Genomic DNA, 14,418 nt, shown 5'->3' on the forward strand with positions numbered 1-14,418 from the left:
ACGTGCCTTTGAATCCTCATCCTCACCGAAATCTTCCTCTTTGATATGTGCGAGTGTATCAATCCTACGATAAGTTCTTCGATAGATCGATTTATATTCCTTGTACATTATACGATTCGTCAAGTTAATCGCTGTTTCGATACCAGTACTTTTCCTTTCTTTAGAAATATATTTTCCGACGATATATTATATTTTTAAAATGAATATTCTATCGTAGGACACGAACAATCGGAATATTTTTTTTTTTTTTTGAAATTTTATTTTATTTTATTTTATTTATTTATTTTTTTTTTTTGATCAATTCAAAATCTGATTTCGTAGAATCACTTCGAACGATTCGAACAAAACGATGAAAGATCGATCAGTTTGAATTCAATCAAATGAATTTTAATTTAATGACGAACAATACATATTATTAAAAAATACGAATTTACGGTTACATTGTTTTCGTAATATTTGATACTTCATTGAAACATTCAGGATTAAAAATTTTATTGGTTTTTATCAGCTTTTTTATCGATTTTTCTTTTCATTTTTTTTTTCTTCGATTGCTCAATTGGTAAATAAATGTTAGTTCGACGAACCTCTAAAATATTTTTCTCTCTTTTTTTATTTTATACAAAATCAATGAACGATAGATACGACAAGGAGTCTGTAAACGCAAACAGACGACTGAAGTGCTTCTTGGAAATCACTCTCGCGTATGCTACGTACTCGTGTGTTCGGTTTTACATGGGTGGAGTACCACGACCTCTCCTTGTCGAGCATCGGCCGTTTTAATCAGCGAATAATATTATATCGGACATTTTACGAGAGAATTTAAATTAAACGCTTTTGTTCGTGGAATGATCATGATTTAGGATCACATTTCGTATTTTATGTCTAGTCATATACCTGTCTACATATATTTCAAATAAATGATACCAATAATTAATTTTTCAAACGAACAAATATTTGTCCGAGGCATTGATTATTCCATTTTATTTATAAATTTAATATACTCGATCTCTCACGAAAAGAAAGAAAGAAATTTCCTATTTATACATTAATATTAATTACTTATTAATATTTATTAAATAATTATATAAAATAATTACATACGTAAAGTCGTTAAAGAGTAAAGAAATTGTAATTGCAGTCTTAAGTCATTATTAACGTTAAGCACGAGGACTAAAGTAAAGTAAGAAAAAATATGATGTCCTTTGCAATATATGCATATGATAAATTTAATACACTATTAACTTTTCTATTTTGTTATTAATATTAACACCAAATGACGCACGCATAACACTATTAATACTATACTAAAAAAACAAAAAGAATTATATGATATTATGATAAATAATATTACTATTAAAACAATATTTCATTACATGTATTATCATCGTTTCTTCCTATTCTTTCTCTTTTTATTAATACTATAAGAGACATAAAATTATTTGTACGAATTGAGTAAAAAAAAAAAAAAAAAAAAAAAGGACGAATCAATAATAATTCAATTGCACCGAGCATTAGTTTTGCAAATTTGTTGTCTCCTTTCCTTTCTTCCTTCTTCTTTTTTATCTCAATAATGTAAATATCTGATTCAAGAAATCAGAATCAAAATGAGACTTAAAATGTGACTACGTAATCAGTGACAAAAAGGGATGGTGGGAGAAAGAAGAGCAAAAGAGACAGAGAGAGAAAGAGAGAGGAGACATTGCTTTAAACGAGAAGGACAAAGAGGACATGAGCTTGTTTCATGTGAATGTAAGAGAGATAGAGAGTTAGTTAAAGAGCGTGGATGTGGAGGAGGGAGAGAAGAAAGAGTTCCTTATCGAGTCCGAAGAGTCGAAGAGAAGAGAAGGAGAACTCCAGTCATTGCTGGCACACGCCTCTCTCTCTCTCTCTCTCTCTCTCTCTCTGTCTTTCTTTCTTTCTCTCTTTCTCACTCTCTCTTTCTTTTTCTCCTTCTCTCCAGCTTCTACTCTTCTTACCGCGAGATCGCGTTACTTCAGTCGAGACTCGAGGGACTCACGGTACGCGAGTCGTTCTTCGAGAGGAAGTTAACGAGAGAGTGGCGAGTAGAGAGCGATATCGTTGAGATTCGTGCGTGAAAAGGATTCTTCAGGAAGAATAAGAAAATCTCCTTCGTTCGTTCTTTCGTTCGTTGTAATTGAAAAAAAAAAAAAAAAAAAAAAAAAAAATAGAAAATAGAAAATTGTCAGATACCGAAGATTCATTCGATAAGATTTCAAAAGAGAAAGGAGAAAAAAGGAAATCATTTTTGTAATGAGATCTAATTTACAATGAATACGTGGAATTGAATTTGTTCTGTTTATTGGATCTTACGTTCGTTCGTTAGAAATTTGATTATAAATATGATATAATTCATTCTTCGATAGAAACGTTCATTCTTTGACAGAAGAGTTGAGAAGGATAAGAGTGTATTCTTCGGTATTAAAGTGTTTTAACGTTTTAAGAGAAAATAACTGGGAAAGGGGAGATTAACTGGCTCCTCGAAAGAACATTTCCTTGTTTATTGAGAAAATTCTGTCGACGGTAGAATATTTATATTCTTCTTAGACAAACATCTTCCTTGAACTATCGTAAAGCAATTTAGTCTGAGCTAAGCGTTGTGGTTTAATGCGTCATGGAAATCATCTCGTTAGGTTCCTATTATCTTCGCATCGTGTTGTTTGTCCGTGAGACTAGTTCATAACGATCCTTGAATTGCTTTTCCTTTGAGATAATCGTACGTACGTTGTTCGAAGATCGCATCGCGTCGATAGACGCAGAAAGGGTCTGTAATGTTTCTAACAACGACATGAAAATACTTTTACGTGGTATAGTTTTTGGAAAGGAATAATGGAATCGAATCAACGATTAGATAAAAGAGTCAGAACGAGAAGTAATCTAACGAAAGAAAAGAAACAAGGAGTTTGACAAAACGAAATGTTGGACGTGTAGGTCCAAGAATATCGGATCGGTGATCGGTTAAAAGACCAAATCGATTTATCGAAGTAGAACGAATCCAAAGAGACCGGCGAGAATCTTGACGAGATAAGAAAATGAATCGTCGATCGGCGTGCGTATCGAGAGAACCGGTAAAGCAGTGAGTTTTTGCGTTAAGCGCGATCAGATGATATCGTAAGATTAGAAGAGAAAGCGGATGTGTTTGCCAGAAGGTACTTAGCCGAATAATCAGCAGAAAATCTCGAGATGCCGCGTAGGAACGAGGACGAGGTCGATAAGGACGACTCGCCTTTGAGGGCACATTACGTCTTGCATAGATCGTGTCGTGGAAAAGCTCACGCCAGTGGGATCGCTAAACAGACCAATAATCGTCGGATGATCCTTGCTCATCCTGAAAAAGTGACGGAGAGAACGAACAAGGCAAGAGAAGAGCTAACGACCAATCCTAGAAACGGTTTTCTACAGAAACACAGTAGAAACAGTACGAGTTCTTGGGATTGTAGCGACAGTGACAGCATGAACAGTCTCGAAGTTGTTCAGAATCGAATACCAAATTCGAATAAAAATTCAACGAAAATAATACCAAAGAATAGAACATTTTCGCAAGGTAGTAGCACGCATTCCTCTTGCTTGTCTAGAAACACGATCGGAAGTTCGTCGAAGAAAAAAAGAGAGAGTTGGGCTGATACTTTGAGAGGTGGTTTGGTCGATGATAAGATCAGAAGGATGGAAGAGGGTTGGGACGATAGTAATATCATTGAGATGCCTAAAGAAAGAAAATGGAGGAGGATCACCGCTGAGATCGAACAAAAATTACCAAACGGTGCTGAGATCTTTGGATTAAGAGGTGGCTCTAACACGACTGCTAAAAATCGGATCAATCACTCGACTAAGAAGCTTCTTAAAAGGAATCGCGGTAGCGTTGTTCAAAGGCCTACCAAACCGATCTATGACGTCGTCGAGTGGGAGGAACTTTTGGAAATGGCTCTGGCTAAGAAGATGGCTCGTGGAGGACGTAGAGAATATAGAAAGGAGAATGGGAAAAAGGGATCAGAGGAACGTCGAGAAACGGAGGACTGTTTGAAACGTCTTGAGGTGCTTCTTCAAAACAGAATGACGCCGTTAAACGTCGAGGTAGAACATTTTATCCGAAACTACGACTACAAATCTTTATCGATTTCTTCGAACAAACAATGATCGATTACTACGTTTCCAAAAATTCACGATATATCTTAATGATGTTTTCAGCATGAGTAAAACGAATTCTTCTGGAATAGATTAACACAAACATTAATATTTTTCTTCTCGAAGTACAGAATGTTTCACACGATCAACAGCCACGACGAGTGCGAAAGATTTAACATTTTCCTTTGCTAACTCAGAGCTATCTAATAAATACGTTCCATGGGGAAATAAAATATCTGTATGATTAGAGATGGAGAAGGATAGAAAAGACGCGAAGAGAATTCTCTGTCTCGTAGATATGTTCCTCGCGAAACGGTCGAGCAAAAGGGCAACGACAGTCTCGTAATCTCGCAATTTTCTTCTTTAGGCTCCTCAACTGGAAAGGTCTGTAACCTTTTTTTTTTTCTTATTTTCTTTACGGCTACTAAACAATACGGATTATGTTTCTGCGTTAGTCGTTGCTAACTCGTTGCTACGGCCGGTTGTACGTCCTTTAAGGTTGGCCTGTGATTCATGTTAATATATTACCAGGAAATTCGCGATACCATTCGTCCTTTCCAGGTTGAACGAGAACTCTACGAGTCACCGCATCCGTTCCTTCGAACGTTTCGCGGCACGAACACCGCTCGATGCGGAAATCGATACGCGACTAACTCGCACAGCTGCACTGTGACACCGGTGTTTCATAGAAACGGTTTATCGAATATATTTAAGAAAAGGAAACAAAATGATGACAAATTTGAAATAAATCGAGATTTTAAATCAGTATTTAAATAAATAAGCCATTTATTTGTTATGATCAATGATCGAAATTTGAATAGAATTTTCGATTATAAATAAACTTTTGTCATTTATATTCCCTGTTGTTTCTCGTTGTTTTTCCGACATATTGGAAAAAATAATATCCAAACGTCGAATATCCAGATACTATTCTTTTCCAAATTTTGTTCAATATTGCCTGTAATTTTTAATCAAATGTGAGAATAGAATCTTATCTCTCATTTTTATCTTTTTTACATTAGTATCAATTATAGTGATATTCCAATATTTATTAGGATTATAATATCACAGAAACGCCTTCTGCTTTCACTGATCCGATTAAAATGAAACTTACAGGCCGGAATCAAAGTAGGTGAGTCGAATCGATTCGATCCGCAAACGTGAGGACTATTAAATATTCCGACGTTATCTTATCCCGTGTTAAACACATTGACAGAAAGAACGGTTTCGATAGAAAAATTTCTGAAAAACAGGTCGTGGAAGGATAGCAAGCTCATTTTCCGTAGTAATTTGAATTCTTTAGCCGTTTAAAACATGCACATTCGAGGTTTATAGATCTCGTATCGTTCGTTTGCGATCGTGCTAAAGGAATCTCGTCATTGATAACGACCAAGCACTTATCGGCTATTAGCGTCGTTAAACGTTGATTTTCAAAGCAAGTATGCCCGTCGTTTTAACGTCCTATATTACATTCGCGCGTACGTGTTCTCGGTGTATGTATATATGTATTACATACGTAAACGCTTTATGTACATAATAAACATTATGTATTTGTGTTGTAAATAGAGCACACAATATTTGTAAATACGGTGCACAGAATACAAACACAGAAGCAGTCTGAACACATAATAAGAAGTAATTTCATAATGAAAGTTCCAAAGCTCGTAGTACTTCTTCGAGATCTTATATTCATGCTCGAGAACGACGGCGATAGATCGATTCTAGCAGATCAATGTGCGCGTGGGTGTAATGTGTCCTCGCGAGGTCGATCAGTAGGTGTTCGGTAGAAAAACACGGCCTGTTAGAAAACTGAGAGAAATGTTTCAGATGAGTGCCTATCCCTCGAGGTTCGAACGCGATTAACTATCAAAAGTGATTGTAAACACTTTTATTGCTGAATCGACATTTCCATAATATCTTTACAATTGAGAAGGATCCGAGAATTGTTATTATTGCAATAGTAATATTGTCAAATATTACGAATTTTATGAAAACTAATGTTTGAATGAAAAATTAAAACTGCTGTTTTTTTTTTTTTTTTTCTTTATATATATCTACAGAAAAATTACTAAAAATTTTTTCCTTTTTTTAAGATTTCGTAGCACATTCTCTTGTACTGGATTATTTTCAAATAGATCGATTTACGTATTATACTCATTAACGATATAATCAATATGCTATATTGTATAATGTACTAGCACTACTAATGTGATATTATATCAATATGATATAATAAGAATATTAATAGATAAATTGTGCAATTAATACAACAATTGAATAATAATAATAATAATAATAATAATAATAATAATAATAAATAATAGTAAAAAAATTTATTAACCCATTCATGATAGTTAATAATATGAGGAATATCTGATTAATAATGCTTAACATGTTCTTTTTTTTTTTTTTGGCATATTGTACAGGCGCGATCGGAGGAGCACCTTGCGCAAGAACAAGCATGGTTAACTTCCGAGAGGATCTGGTTATTGCATCGGGCTGGTTTTACACCAGCTATGCGTTGTGGTTCAGCGGACCCGGACACGGGGAAATTGCGAATTTGTTTGACGACTTCCGGCGAGGAACTGCTTGTTGACGAAGAAGACGTCGAGAAGGTATGAACTCTTATTACTTCGATAAATTTCGATAAAATATCGATAAGAATGAAATTATTTTTTAAAGAAAAAAAAAATATATATATATGTATGTATAAAAGACGTTTTAAATAACAAGAAAGTATAACGTCTATATTTATTATTCGACAGGCTAATCCTCCGCAATTTGATAAAGCCGAGGAATTATCTCAATTGCGATTCCTCAATGAGTCCTCTGTTCTACACATACTGAGACAACGCTATGCTAGTAATTTGATTCACACGTACGCCGGTGACAGCATGCTTGTCATAAATCCAGTGGCGCCATTGGCAATATATTCGGAGAAGGTACATCGCTTTATTAACAATAAATCATAATTTTATCTTCTTTCGTCATAATTAAATCATAATTTATTCTTCGTACTGATCCTTTAATTATCGTATGATTTTAAATCTATGATCATATATTTTACTACCAACAACTTCGTAATTTTTTGCCCATTCGCTCGGGAATCTTTGCTCCGAATTTTTCCTTTTATTAAATGTAATTAAAGTTAAAAGGAAGTATCACGTTTGCTCGATCTTGTCTGTCCTTTTTCTTTTTTTAATAAATAAGTATTACATTCTTATTGAATAATTGTATATTTCTTCGTATCATTGTAAATCTTCTTGGACTTGAATTTTTTTTATACACACTCGAATTCCTGGTTCTAATCTCAGAGTAGAAGTAATATGTCAGACTGACCCTTTGATCCGTTTTTAGGTCGCTCATATGTTCCGAGGTTGCAAAAGCGAGGATATGCCGCCTCACATATACGCTATGGCACAGTCTGCGTATAGAGGGATGTTGGCGACTCGAAGAGATCACTCTCTCGTCTTTCTCGGTCGTAGCGGCGCCGGAAAAACTACGAATTTCAAGCACGCGCTGCATTACCTCGTGCTCGCTGCAGGCACCGTGAATAAGGTAGGTGTGAATGCTTGGATTACGAGCATTCCTCGAATATTTTTGTATTTTTTATTAAATCTCTACATCACTTTTTCATATTTCTTTTCTCTCTTTCTCTCTCTCTTTCTCCCTTCCCTTCAGATATTAACCATAGAGAAGTTGAATGCCTTGTTCACCGTACTCGAAGCCTTTGGAAACAGTCGGACGCATATGAATTCGAACGCAACGCGTTTCACGCAACTGTTTAGCCTGGACTTCGATCAGTCTGGACAAATCGCTTCGGCATCGCTTCAAGTAAGATTAATTTAACTTAGTTTTGTATTATTATCATTGTTATCATACGCGAGGATAAATATCTTAATTGACTTGCAAACATTTATCCTGTAATGTAGACAACGAGATATAACGTTCTAAACGAATGATTGTAATTTAGGTGCTGCTTTTGGAAAAATCGAGAATAGGTAGAAGAGCAAACGGTGATCCAACGTTTCATGCTATTTATCGTCTACTAGCAGGCGCAGAAGGTGCCCTGAGAAAGGAACTTCACTTGACGAATCTAGTCGCTGAGAACAATCAATTCGTCACACCTTTACAAAAGCACGAGGATAAGCAACGTGCAATGGTGGAGTTCAATCGTATCGTCGCAGCCTTTAGGATTTTAGGAGTCTCCGAGACCGACGAGAAGGTCATTTGGCTAGTATTAGCTGGGATTTATCATTTAAGCTGTGCCAGCGCGGTCAAAGCTGGTACCACATCGCAGAGCCGTTGGCAATTCGCTAGAGTGGAGTGTGCTGAAAAGGCAGCTAATTTATTAGGTACGTCGGTGGAGGAATTAAGTAGGATAGTCTTTTCTTCGAACGGAGGCGGTGCTGGTACACCAAACACCCCAAGGCCAGCTTTAAGAACACCTAGTCCAACCGAGCAAAGCAAAGATGTCACCGGTCTGGACGCTCTCGAGGGTCTCCTTATCGGTCTTTACTCGGAAGTTTTTCATTGTGTCGCGGCACTCATTAACAAGTAAGTTACATTAATCTTCATCTCATTTAGAATCGATCAAAAGAGAACCAAAGTCTAACGATTGACTATTATTATTGATTTATTATCGAGTTACCTGAGTTTCAGTGTCTAAATCGTTAGATAATATTATAAATGAATATATTTTGTTATTGATAAATCGAACCTTTTTGTTTCGTTTATTCGTAGATCTATATCATCGTCAGTGCACACTGTATCCTCTCTTCTGTTATGCGACTCTCCTGGTTTTCAAAATCCCGCTTCGTGTGGAAGACAAACAGGAGCGTGCTTCGAGGATCTCTGTCACAATTATCTTCAGGAACGTTTGCAATTACTTTTTCATCATACGACTTTGGTAGCTCCGAAAGATAGATACGTTCAGGAAGGTATCGATGTTGATTACGAGGATGATTACGACGAAGATGGGGTTGGATCTCCGCAAGGGTTGGTCTCTCTCTTGGACAGGGGTAGTTCTCAAAGTGCTACAATGTTACGTACTAGTCAAAGTGATTTAAGTGGTAGCAGACAAATGGAACGAAAAGGTTTACTTTGGTTGTTGGACGAAGAAACCGTTTGTCCTGGAGGTAGCGATGAAACTTTCTTGGATCGACTGTTCTCTTATTACGGGGACAGAGGTAAAAAGATTTATTTGAAAAATTTTGTTTTGACAAACTCTGGCGTTTCTCTTTAACGTTGATAAGTTTATCATTTAATATCATTTTCAGATTTTTAATTGTTCTCTTTTTCTCGTAGATCATCAGATGCTTTTGAGAAAGGCACCAGGAAACAATCAATTCGTACTTCAACATCTGTTAGGTACTAATCCTGTTTTGTACACCGCAACTGGTTGGTTGAAGGCTACGCGAGAAAATTCTGTGGCGAAGAGTGCGATTGCGATTCTTCAAGAGAGTTCGAGGTACTCTTTACGATCAATACGAATCATCACGAAAATTCTTCATTTTGATTCTAACTCTTATTATTCTTTTTCTTCTTATTTTTTTTTTTTTTTTTATAGAGAAGACGTTAGTATGCTATTCGTAAGTGCACGAGGTGCCGGTGTGTCTGGTGCTTTGTGTGGTTCAATGCCTGGCTTGGAGGGATCGCAATCATTGAGAAGAGCCTCGAGTATTCGAAGAACATTCACGGCAGTTAAAAGGAAAAACGTTTGCTTGCAAGTAAAATTTACAGTGGTGAGTACATTTATTTTTTTTTCTTTTCTTTGTAAAAAAAAAAAAAAAAAAAAAAAAAAGGAAAAGAAAATTCCTCTTAAACTCGAACGTTAAAGAAATTCTCTTTTTGCTCAGACATATTGTTAGATTGCTTATCTTTGCGTACTCATTATATAGTTAAAATTTTCCTCTCGGTGTCAAAGATCGACATTATATCGCCTCATTATAACACCACATGTACTTGTCTCATTATAGAGGAATGATCATTCGTAAGAAGCAGATCTTCGCTACTTAAAAATGTACCACGAAATATGCGTTATTTTAATTTGGTATCATTCACTGTTTCTGCTGCATCTATTTGTGAGTTCTTGTCCTTTTCTTTTTTTTTTTTTTTTTATTTTTTTATTATTATTACTTCGAGTACGATAAGAAAGTTACTTACATACATACATACGTTACTTGCAAAGTACTTTTATACGCGTATTGCGTTTATTCGCGAACAAAGCGTTTTGGAATTAAATTGAAAATTTCAATTTCTTTTAGGACGGCCTTATCGAGACGCTCCGTCGAACTCGTCTAAAATTCATCCATTGTCTTCTACCGCAACATAATGCCGGCTGTACCGACAATAAGAGTTTATTGTCAGTAAAATCTAATCAGAACGAAGACAGTGTTATAAACGTGCCTCTTTTAAGATCACAGGTAGGCGATAAAATGAAAGATTTAATTGCATTATTTAAAAGATATTTATAAATCCTATATAATTTGTTGAAATAACGTTCACGTATAATTTGCTAGATTCTAGAACTACTTTTCGTCGAATTGTCTTATCGGACTTAGTAGATAGAAATTATTTTGACAGAACCACGGTTAACTCGTCAAACAAACACACATAATACGTACACGTACATGATGCAGAATTCAATGTATTACTCAGGTGAATGCACGTGTTTCAGATTCGCGGAAGTCAGATAATAGACGCAGTACGTTTACATAAGGTCGGTTTCCCAAAGTACATGGCCCTAGGAGAATTCAGACGTCGATTTGCTTTATTATCCAGCGACGTGAATGCTCGACCTGGTAGTCCTGTTGCCGATGAACGTCGTGCGGTCGAAGATATGCTTCTAACCGTCGACATTGATCCTGCCTCTTATCGTGTCGGCCAGAGTCAAGTGAGTAGACACTTTATCCTTCTTTTTTATTACGATCGCGAAGGAGAAAAAAACACACGATTTCTTTATTTATTTATTTATTTATTATTTTTTTTTTCTTTTTTTTTTTCTTTTTTTTCGTTCAAGAGAAATGTTTTTACGACAAAATACACGCCCGTTTAAAAAACGGTACCTCGTAACAAACTTGACGGTAATAAAGTATGATAATTTATTAAGAGACTGTTTGAAATATTGATCGAACGAAATCATGATTCGAAATATAGGAGATATTTATATGAAATAGGTGCGGCTAGTTACACTCATACTTATACATATGTATGTAAGATATCTATAATCTTTACATACTCATTCTAAGTAGTTTTAATGGTCCCTCTTAATCGGTCCTTTATCTCTCTTTCTCTTTTATGAAATTACCTTCTCTAACGGTATTTGTCGAACGATCATCTTTCTAATAATAGTTCTCTTCCGATCATAGACCCTCGCGACATCGCTGCACGTACGAACATTTATTACGACGAATTCTTGATCTTTGATAGTAATTACCCGAAGTCAGAGTTGGGAGAGAACTTTCTATCAACGGCGTTAACGTTCTTATACATACGTTGTATTGTACTTCCTGTATGCGTTAAACGTTAACGCTTATGCTTTCACTGAGGATGAAAGGAGCCATTTAAATGACATTCATAAGAGAAAACGTACGTGTATATTTTTCAATTTGTACGCTCGTGCGATCGTTTATGATTTTTTGAAATTATACATTGTCCAAATTTTTGTTATGTTTCTATTTTTTTTTTTTTATTATTGCTTTAAAAAAAAAAAATGGAAGTCGCAGTACTATGAATGAATCGCTATGAATTCGTTTAAAGTTTAATATACAAATGACCGCAAACAATTCCACAGCAATTCCTTCAATACTTGGGATTTTTGTGTAATTATTTAGAGTCAAGCGTTGAGGAAAAAGAAAATTTAATTTTCTTTAAACCGTCGCAGTCATTCTCCCCCTTTAACTTTTTTATTGTCAATTATACTATTTTATAACGTATACACAAATTATTATTATTATTAACATATATATGTATCTCTCTCTCTTTCTCTCTCTCTCTTTTTTTGAAAATTTCATTGTAAAAAGTATAACTTACAGATATTAATAATTTAACTTTGAAACTTTGCATTACATATTCAATGAAATATTCAAATATATAGATCTAACAAATAAAAGATACTCGTGCTCTAATATCGATCGTTTCAACTTATAATTATGAAAATTGTATGAAAACTATAATATATAAAATCCGTTCCACTTTATTTTATTCTTCATATTTCTAAACGAGAAAACTCTCGAAGAGAGATGAAATTCAGGGATTACAAAAGAGTATTTGAGCGTTTGCGATAAGTTAAAGATCGTATGCGAGATGGAAGAAGGTAAAGTGCCAGTCAAAGGAGGTCGCACGCGCATTAGTCTTTTCGGAGTTTCGCCTGCGGAAATACTGCCATCGAGTCGCTTTCCAAAAGGTTGATGTACGCTCGTAGATCGTATTCTCTGACACAGGTGCCACGAGTTGGCTTGCTGCGAATCGAGTCTTATTGTGTGTGTATGTATGTGACGTGTACACGTGTATACGTGTATTAAATGTATGCACATACACAATCACAATGATTTCTCTGTACGTATCGTGTACTCATCTCATCTCATCTATACGCATCGAGGGCGAAACGGGAAGAAACTCGATTTTTCTCCCACCCGCTTTTACAACTGTTCCGCATAAACTAATTCTCCCACTCGCGTTGAATCGCGAAATAAAACGACGGAGGATGGAAAGTGGGAAAAAATCGTACAACTCCATTGATATTTTCTTTAGATTATTCTTTCCTGACGATAGTATTAAACTGTCGACTAATATGAGTATTAAGTTTTGAGATGAAACGTCTTTTAATGTTGATATTGAATGTTTTAATCGAGATCATTAATTTTATAGCGATAAAAGTTGTTTTATTTTCTGATCCTTTAGATTTTTATTTATTTATTTATTTATTTATTTATTTATTTATTTATTTATTTTTTTCGTTTATATATAACATCGCTGTCCGGAGAAATTTATTTAATTGCAGATCTTGACTTTAACAGTCGTAATGCATTTTTTTTAAACTCGTAATCGTATCCGACGGATAAGGATAAATGTGGAATTTTAAATATGGAAGAGTTCCGTGAGATACAAGAAAATTGTGAAAGGTATTAGAGAAATATATTGATTTATATAAAATTGATAAGGCAATCGAAACAGTTTGAAATTGATTATTTTCCAAGAGATAACTTTCAACTTGTGAAAGCTTTTAAAATATTATATGTCTATATTTTTTATTTGTTTTCATCGAACGAATCAAAACGAAGTTCGATGATGATTCGTGTTCGTTCCAACGAAAAATAATATAAGTCAGTATCGGTTTGTTTCTTCGATACAATCTCGAGATGCAATTCTAAAAATACTTTGACTCAAACGACTTTTGGTTTGGCAGATGAGCTAAGCTTTCACTTAGCAAGTGTAAAGCAGCTTGCGGCAGTGTGTAAGCGAATCCCAGTTTTGTTGGAAAGGCCTCCTATGTAAATCCAGTTTGATGGAAGAGAAGTCGGTAAACTGGCTGCCGTGCGTGACCCGCGTGTATCTCGAGCGCGGGCTATTTAACGAGAGCACCGTCATTGGCCGAGATTTCTTTTCCATTCGCAAGACTCCTCCAACCCAGATCACGATCTTTAACTAGGTGTCCGATTTCATCGAAATTCTTCTTAGACATAGGAACCACAACTCAACGTATACGTTTTCTTTTTTTCTTTTTCTTTTTCTTTCATATTCTTTTTTCCTTCATCATCTTCTTCTTCTTCTTCTACTTTAACGACAACGAAAGTGAAAATAAAAAATTTGCAGTTTAATTCTATTTACAAAAATATATAAAACGAGTTTGTTTCAAACAATTCGATATTAATTTGCTTAATTAATTACGTATAAGAAATAATTTATTACGTACTAATATGTTAATGTACAATAATTTATTTCTTATTGCGATAAAATAATATATGCGTAATACTTTATAACGATATATCAATAAATGATATCTGTTACAAATAAAAACAGATTATATAGTAGATTATGGGAACGTTGTAATGGATCATATACGATCGATAATAATCAATTGATTAATTTTCACGTATCTAATAAGTCGAATTTTTTTTATTTCGATGAATTTGACGCTCAAGTTCAAATTGAATCTTGTTAAGGTGTAAAAACGCAGTGCCCTTAAGGATTTACGTGTTCACAGTTATGTAAAGGAATAAAACCGTTTTAAGATACACGAAGGGGAACAAATTCTACGGATTATTATGTATATTA

General features: G+C 34.9%; 1 protein-coding gene across 5 annotated transcripts in view; it reads left to right on the forward strand.

The window, feature by feature from the left end:
- The window catches only part of LOC122628657 (unconventional myosin-XVIIIa), a 66,114-nt gene that overhangs the window by 28,308 nt on the left and 23,388 nt on the right, over positions 1 to 14,418 (forward strand). For 4 of the 5 annotated variants that reach the window (XM_043811139.1, XM_043811142.1, XM_043811141.1 and 1 more), the window contains exons 6-15: positions 6,567 to 6,755; positions 6,906 to 7,082; positions 7,498 to 7,698; positions 7,822 to 7,974; positions 8,114 to 8,697; positions 8,884 to 9,329; positions 9,448 to 9,610; positions 9,710 to 9,884; positions 10,407 to 10,565; positions 10,820 to 11,035. In XM_043811139.1, coding sequence (XP_043667074.1) covers positions 6,567 to 6,755; positions 6,906 to 7,082; positions 7,498 to 7,698; positions 7,822 to 7,974; positions 8,114 to 8,697; positions 8,884 to 9,329; positions 9,448 to 9,610; positions 9,710 to 9,884; positions 10,407 to 10,565; positions 10,820 to 11,035 — 2,463 coding nt within the window. Of the gene's footprint in view, positions 1 to 2,212; positions 4,090 to 6,566; positions 6,756 to 6,905; positions 7,083 to 7,497; positions 7,699 to 7,821; positions 7,975 to 8,113; positions 8,698 to 8,883; positions 9,330 to 9,447; positions 9,611 to 9,709; positions 9,885 to 10,406; positions 10,566 to 10,819; positions 11,036 to 14,418 lie in introns of those variants that run through there. The other variant, XM_043811143.1, reaches the window with a different exon arrangement.

This window comes from Vespula pensylvanica, chromosome 4 (genome assembly GCF_014466175.1).
Source record: "Vespula pensylvanica isolate Volc-1 chromosome 4, ASM1446617v1, whole genome shotgun sequence".
NCBI classification, from domain to species: domain Eukaryota; kingdom Metazoa; phylum Arthropoda; class Insecta; order Hymenoptera; family Vespidae; genus Vespula; species Vespula pensylvanica.